This window comes from Myotis brandtii, unplaced genomic scaffold (assembly GCF_000412655.1).
Source record: "Myotis brandtii unplaced genomic scaffold, ASM41265v1 scaffold152, whole genome shotgun sequence".
NCBI classification, from domain to species: domain Eukaryota; kingdom Metazoa; phylum Chordata; class Mammalia; order Chiroptera; family Vespertilionidae; genus Myotis; species Myotis brandtii.
This window is the reverse complement of record NW_005355502.1, coordinates 931,023-937,037: the sequence shown is the minus strand read 5'-3', so window position 1 is coordinate 937,037 and position 6,015 is coordinate 931,023. Positions and strand designations below refer to the sequence as shown.

General features: G+C 64.4%; 2 protein-coding genes across 2 annotated transcripts in view; both read right to left on the bottom strand.

Annotated features, from left to right (window-relative positions):
* The window catches only part of LOC102240990 (acyl-coenzyme A synthetase ACSM4, mitochondrial), a 58,225-nt gene extending 57,449 nt beyond the window's left edge, over positions 1 to 776 (bottom strand). The window contains exons 1-2 of the mRNA XM_014535854.1: positions 671 to 776; positions 357 to 564 (exon numbers count right to left, since the gene is read on the bottom strand). Coding sequence (XP_014391340.1) covers positions 357 to 564; positions 671 to 776 — 314 coding nt within the window. The remainder of the gene's footprint in view (positions 1 to 356; positions 565 to 670) is intronic.
* Positions 777 to 1,019: 243 nt separating this feature from the next.
* LOC102240690 (transmembrane protein 8A) overlaps positions 1,020 to 6,015 on the bottom strand; it is a 6,314-nt gene continuing 1,318 nt past the window's right edge. Inside the window, exons 3-13 of the mRNA XM_014535853.1 lie at positions 5,781 to 6,013; positions 5,448 to 5,575; positions 4,984 to 5,252; positions 4,573 to 4,895; positions 4,191 to 4,281; positions 3,989 to 4,112; positions 3,459 to 3,688; positions 2,609 to 2,787; positions 2,367 to 2,513; positions 1,715 to 1,831; positions 1,020 to 1,434 (exon numbers count right to left, since the gene is read on the bottom strand). Coding sequence (XP_014391339.1) covers positions 1,138 to 1,434; positions 1,715 to 1,831; positions 2,367 to 2,513; positions 2,609 to 2,787; positions 3,459 to 3,688; positions 3,989 to 4,112; positions 4,191 to 4,281; positions 4,573 to 4,895; positions 4,984 to 5,252; positions 5,448 to 5,575; positions 5,781 to 6,013 — 2,138 coding nt within the window. The 3' untranslated portion in view covers positions 1,020 to 1,137. The remainder of the gene's footprint in view (positions 1,435 to 1,714; positions 1,832 to 2,366; positions 2,514 to 2,608; positions 2,788 to 3,458; positions 3,689 to 3,988; positions 4,113 to 4,190; positions 4,282 to 4,572; positions 4,896 to 4,983; positions 5,253 to 5,447; positions 5,576 to 5,780; positions 6,014 to 6,015) is intronic.

Here is a 6,015-nt window from a genome sequence, read left to right as displayed (position 1 = left end):
GAGGGGCTCCAGGCACCTGCCGGCTCCAGGCGCCTCAGCAGCAGCCCCTGGGCCTCTCCTTGCTCCGTCCGAGGGAGCACAGACACAATGTAAAAACGCTGGCCGTGAAATACAACTGGGGAACATTGAACTCACCCTCACAGCGAACCAGAGCTACATGAAATAAGTTGTCTTAAAACGTTTACCCCCCAAACACCACATATCAGTGTTTCCCCTGGAGAATGACTGCGCATGGGGGCCCGAGCCCGGCCTCAGTGACCCGCTTCCCCTGGCCTGCTCCACTCTGCACACCCAGCCGCCCTCCCGCCTGGGGAAGGGGCAGGGCCACTCCTGGCGCAGCATCTCCTGGGGCTCACCCTGCTACCCCCAAAGGCAGAGGAGGCTGGGCCAGGCTCTCCAGCAGCCCCTCATCGCCTCCGCTCCTGACAGCATCGAAGATGCCCCCACAGGGCCCAGGGGAAGGGAGGGGCACAGGGCCGGCAGAGTCCACCCTGCGCTGCTGGCACCCGCCCGGCCGCTCGGTGCCTCCCCAGGAACTCTTCTCAGGGGCCGGCAGCTTCACAGCTGAGAACCGAAGAAAGGGACAGGCAGGGCCCCCAGCCTCTCGCCTGCACCACACATGGCAGCTCTCTGCCCAGGGCAACAGCATCAGCAGGGGGCAGGCCCACACCCAACGCAGACTGGCATTGGGGCACAGCTCCCAGCCTCAGCAGGGGCATGCCCACACCCAACACAGACTGGCATTGGGGCACAGCTCCCAGCCTCAGCAGGGGCATGCCCACACCCAACACAGACTGGCATTGGGGCACAGCTCCCAGCCTCAGCAGTGTTGGGGGCTGGTGGGAGGTGGCTCAAGCCTCCTCTGCCTCCTTGGGTTTCACATCACGGCCTCACAGGAGAACAGCGCGATGGGCGCATCTCTCTGTGCGTCTCCAGTCAAGCCCAGGCCAGCAGAACAGAGCCGCCCCCCCCCCCCCCACCTGTGGGCGGGAGGTCTCTCCTCCGGAGGAAGAAGCAAATGGGTGCGCAGGGCCATTTTATTCCGCTGGAAATCCATCCGGACAGGCCCTCTCCCTTGGTGCCCCCCTGGCTGCAGAGGCTGCCACCGGAGCTGTGCGTGTCCCTGAGCTGGCGGCATCACGTCACCGTGTACAGCTCCTCCCGGTGGTTCTTACAGATCTGATAGTGGCAGGCGAGCCCCTGTGAGCAGGCCCAGGGCTCAGCGTGCTTGTCCCGCGGGGGCAGCAGGAAGGCTGCGCTCCCCGCCAGCAGCATGTGCCAGATGCTGTGGGTATAGTAATAGTTGTCGCTGGTCATCATGGAGGCGTAGATGGCAATGGCCACGGCGGCCATGGAGATGCCGGGCAGGAGGTAGAAGGCCCAGCGCTGCCAGGAGGGTGGGTAGCAGCGCCGCCGGTGCCCGCAGCGGTACACCTGGGGAGAACCGTTGAGAGAGCACTGGCACGGGGCTGCAGCTGTACCTCCCAGGGGCCTGCCCACATCTGGGTAGGAGGACAAGGACGGGCAATACTCGTAAGGGGCTCCAGGGCATAGAGACCTGAGGTGTCCTCAGGCCTGGGCGAAGCCACACAAGGCCCTGAGCGCCAGGGCCAGGCCTCAGCACACGTGAGGGACTCCAACTCAGGACCAGCAACATGGCCAGAACCAGTGGCCAGCTCTCTCCAGAGTGGAGGGTCTGTGGGGAGCTCCTTACCCACATGGTGACCATGACCACCAAGGCAAAGAGACAAGGCCCCATCATGTTCCAGGCGCCCCTGCGGTCCAGCTGCAAGGTCATGGCCAACACCAGTGTGCCCAGGAGAAGCAGAACCTGAGCAAGACACAGGGATGACACAGGGTCACGGAGCCCAGGCCAGGGCCGTTCTAATGGCACAAGGTCCAGCAGGAGCTGGTGGCTGGGGCGTGCTGGGCATCCTGCCCCCCTCACTGCCCCCAGCACCCCGCCCACCCCCTTGGAGCTGCTGGCACACTGCTCTGCTCCGCTGGTCGGGCGGGAGGCGCCCTCCTCTAGTTACTGACTCATCCTGAGGCTCAACTTAGCCAGGCAGGGCTCCGGGTCACATGTCTCCATCAGCCACGCCGGCTGTGGCAGAAAAAGCCCCACAGTGTTCTCAGCGCCCTGGGAGAGAGACGGGCTGGGAAGGCCCTGCCTCACCGTCTTCCACCTTCTCTCCCCAGAGCCCTCTGAGCAGTCCGCACAGTCCCTTCCAGTGCCAGAGGGAGGGTCATTATGAAAGACGGGAGGTTTCTAACGGCAGCAGCCAAACCCTCTTTCTGGTCTCTCCCTCAGCATGCAAGGCCTGTGTTCCTTCAGAGCCCATCCTTGGGTGTGGGGAGGCGCTCACATATTTCAGGGCGGCCTTCAGCCGCGCCATGCAGAGGATGGTGGCCCAGATGGACACCCCAGAGCCCAGGAAGTCGCAGTACTGCAGGGTGTCGTAGCTCAGGATGCACAGCACGGCCTCCCCCGGCTGGTCGCAGGCATGATAGAACTACAGGGTGGGGGGCAGTGAGCAGAGAGGTGTGAGGGGGCGGTGAGTGGACACTCAGACCCCCCCCCCCCGCCCCCCAGGGAGCAGCAGCACACCGTGGAGAAGAACATGGTGTAGGCGTAGACGGAGGCCTCCACCAGGAGGCAGCGGTGCACAGAGAGGGCGATGGGGGCCAGGAACACGAGGTTGCTGAGGGTGAGCAGGAGCACGGCCACCTGTTGCTGAGCCAAGGTCTGGGCGGTGCTGTTGTCTGTGCAGCTCCACCCACGCCAGCCTGTGGGCAGGGCAATGCTGAGTGGGCTGAGGTTGGGCAACTGAGGCCAGGCTAATGGGGGAGGCACTTCTGAACCTCAGGGCACGGCCTGGAGAGAAGTCCGTTTCTCACCGAGGAGCAGGCTGGGACAAGTGTGTGTAGGTGCAGGCATGTGTGGGTGGGTATAGGACAGTGTGGGCAGACGCAGACAGCTGTGGGGCTGCATGAGCAGGTGTAAAGAAGTGTGGGGCAAGTGTAGGGAGGTGTGGGGCAGATACGAGGCAGCTATGGGACAGGTGTGGGGCAGGTATATGGCACGTATGGGGCAGGTGTGGGCAATATGTATGGGACAGGTGTGGAGCAGGTGTGGGCAAGATGTGTGGGGCAGGTGTGGAGCAGGTGTGGACAGGTAAGAGGAGGGTATGGAGCAGGTGCAGGCAGATGTGAGTCAGGTGTGGGACATGTCTGTGGGCAGGTGTGGGCAGAGGAGGCCAAGTCAGGAGGCAGTACCATCTCTGGGGGTGCCTTTCTGCCTGGGGGATGGGAGGTACATGGCAGGAGTGGAGAGAAGGCGTCTGCCCTTGCTCGGCGAGGGTGCTCTCAGCCTGGGCAGTGAGCTGGGCTCCTGGAGGAAGGCACAGGGCTGAGAAGTCAGGGACAGGAGTGTCCGGAGGCTCCGGGCTGGCCCTCACCTGCCTTGCAGCTGCAGCCCGCATACAGGTAGCCATGTCTGCGCAGCAGGAGGCACTGGCCGTATGGCCCGCAGTCGTTCAAACAGGGCACCAAGGACAAGGCGGTCTCCACGAGCACCGAGGCCTCCTCACACCCCCTGGAGGAAGGGGCCCAGGAAGGCTGGCTGCGGGGTGTGCTGGCCAGCCTCCGCCAGGGCTCCAGCGGGCTCCTGAGCCCTGGGAGACAGCAGCTGTGAGACACAGAAGCCAAGAGGCCCTTCCCCTCCGCACCACACTGCACCCAGCCTGTCTCGGGCTGTCCTGAGCCAGGCCCCTTCCCTGTGCCCTGACTCCCAGGGCTGCCTGAAGAGGGGTGCCCATTGGAGAAGGGGAGTCCTTCGTAACTCCCGGAAGGCAACTTACCTTGCGGCTTGTAGGAAGCTGGGCCACTGTCAGACTCAGATGCAGGCAGCCTGATCATGGCCCTGAACGCAATGACTCAACCACCCGGTGCCTCTGGTGGCCCCACGCCAGCCCCCAGGTTTACTTACTCAGGACTCTGAGGGCACACGAGCTGCAGGGAGAGGTACCAGCTGTCCGTCTCTGGGTAGGGAATGATAAGGTGGGCCTTGCCAGACACGGTGCTCAAAGACAGGGCATACCCCTGGAAGAAGGCTGCAGGGGGAGCAGGAGGCCTGGTAAGAGGGGCCAGATGGGCTGGCGTGGTCCTCAGCCGGGTGCTCCAGCCCGTACCTGTGGTGCAGTTGAGCGCAGCGCTGAAGCTGAGGAAGGGCGAGGCAGCGTTCACGCAGACCTTCACCCAGGTGTTGTTGGGCATCACACTCTACAAGGGGAGGCCGCGCAAATCAGCCCAAGTTCCCAGTCTGATGCTGCCACTGTCTGTGGCTCCACTGGCCCAGAGTCCCCAGGACCCTCCCCGCAGCCCGAAACACCCAGCCTCTGACCCCGCCCGCAGTCCCATTTCCTCCCTTTCTGCAAGGGGTGCCCCTACCCGGCCCAATGCCTATTGGGGCCACCCCCACCCAGTGTCCATGATAAAGTCAACGCCCGAAGGCTGAGCAGCCTCACTCAGCCTGGAGCTCTGTGCTGGGAGCTGCGCTGGGCCGAGCCCCACCTCGTTGGCCCACAGGGCGATGGTGAGGGAGCCCCCGCTGTCCATGCCCGTGCTCAGCTGCAGCCGCATCACCGCAGGCACATCCGACTGCACCAGCACCGAGGCCCTGTCCGGGGGCCTGAAGTGCACAGACACCACGTCCACGTCTTCCCGCACGGCTTGGTAGCTCAGGAGGCAGAAGGGGCCGCCGCCCACACGGCTGCTCCCCGCCAGGCCCCGCCAGCCAGGCCCCGGGGGCAGCAGACCAGCAGACGTGTTGTTGCGGCTCTGGTTTGAACTGTTCTGCAGAAGATGCTGGAAGTTTACGATCCAAGGCCTGCAGGCTGTCAGGAGGACAGGGCCCAGCTGGAGAAAGGGCTGGGGACCGAAGGCAGGGCACAGCCACCCCGGCCTGCCTCCCCATCAGCCCACCTGTGAGAGAAGCTACAGCTATGAAAGCCACCAACACACGGGGCCCTGCCAGGCTCTTGGCTGTCACCTGCAACCACCGGTCCCAGGGCGGCGAGGGCAGCAGCAGGCGGCAGGCCTGGGCGGGGCCAGTGCAGGTGAGCACCTTCTGGAAGTTGCTGGGCAGGGTAGCTGAGCCCACGGTGAGGTGCACGGGGCAGCCCCGGCTCCCGTTGGACACACAGCCCTGCAGCTCCAGCCGCAGCTCCTGGGTGAACTCGGGGACGAAGATTCTGCAGCCAAGGGGGTCGGGCTCGCTCAGGCTTTGTGGCTGCCAGTGACCCCCTCACTGGTCACACTCACCGTGGCTGCCCCACTTCCCAGCAGAACCCCAAGACCCAGAACCCAGCCTCTCCCACCCGCAGGGAGGAAGTGGTAACACCCACACCATCAACCGGAGCCTGGGCCTCCCCCAAACCCCTACTCACTTGAGGTAGATGGGCTGGGAGAGGAGGGTCTGTGGCAAGGGTGTGTCGGGCTCCAGGATGGAGACCTCGACTACCCGCACGACCAGCATGTCAGGCTGGAAGATGTAGGCACAGGTGGGAATAAAGCCCTGGGGAGAGAAGGAGAGGTGGGGGAGGGGATTTCGTGGGCACGGGATGGGGCAGGACCAGATGGGAGGTGGGCTAGGCTGGGGTGGGGGAGGCGGGGCTGCAGCAGGGCCTTGGCAGGGTCTGTCCTGAGGAGGTAAATGACAGGGACCAGCCATTCCCACACGGGTGTGTCCTGCTCCTCCATCAGGAGAGCAGACCCCTCACCTTCACCTCAATCTTCTGGGATGAGGGGGGCAGGTGGGCAGCCACAAACCAGTCCCCAGGTGCTGGGTGGGAGACGTTGATGGAAGTGTTGCTCTGCAGCATCTTGATGAGGAAGGAGGGCTGCACGGAGGTGTTGGCAGGGAAGCTGGTACCCAGGGGGTTGATGACGGGAGGGGCGCCATAGCGGAAGTACCTGGAGGGGGGGACAGCAGGGCAGGCATCGGATGCGGGCGCT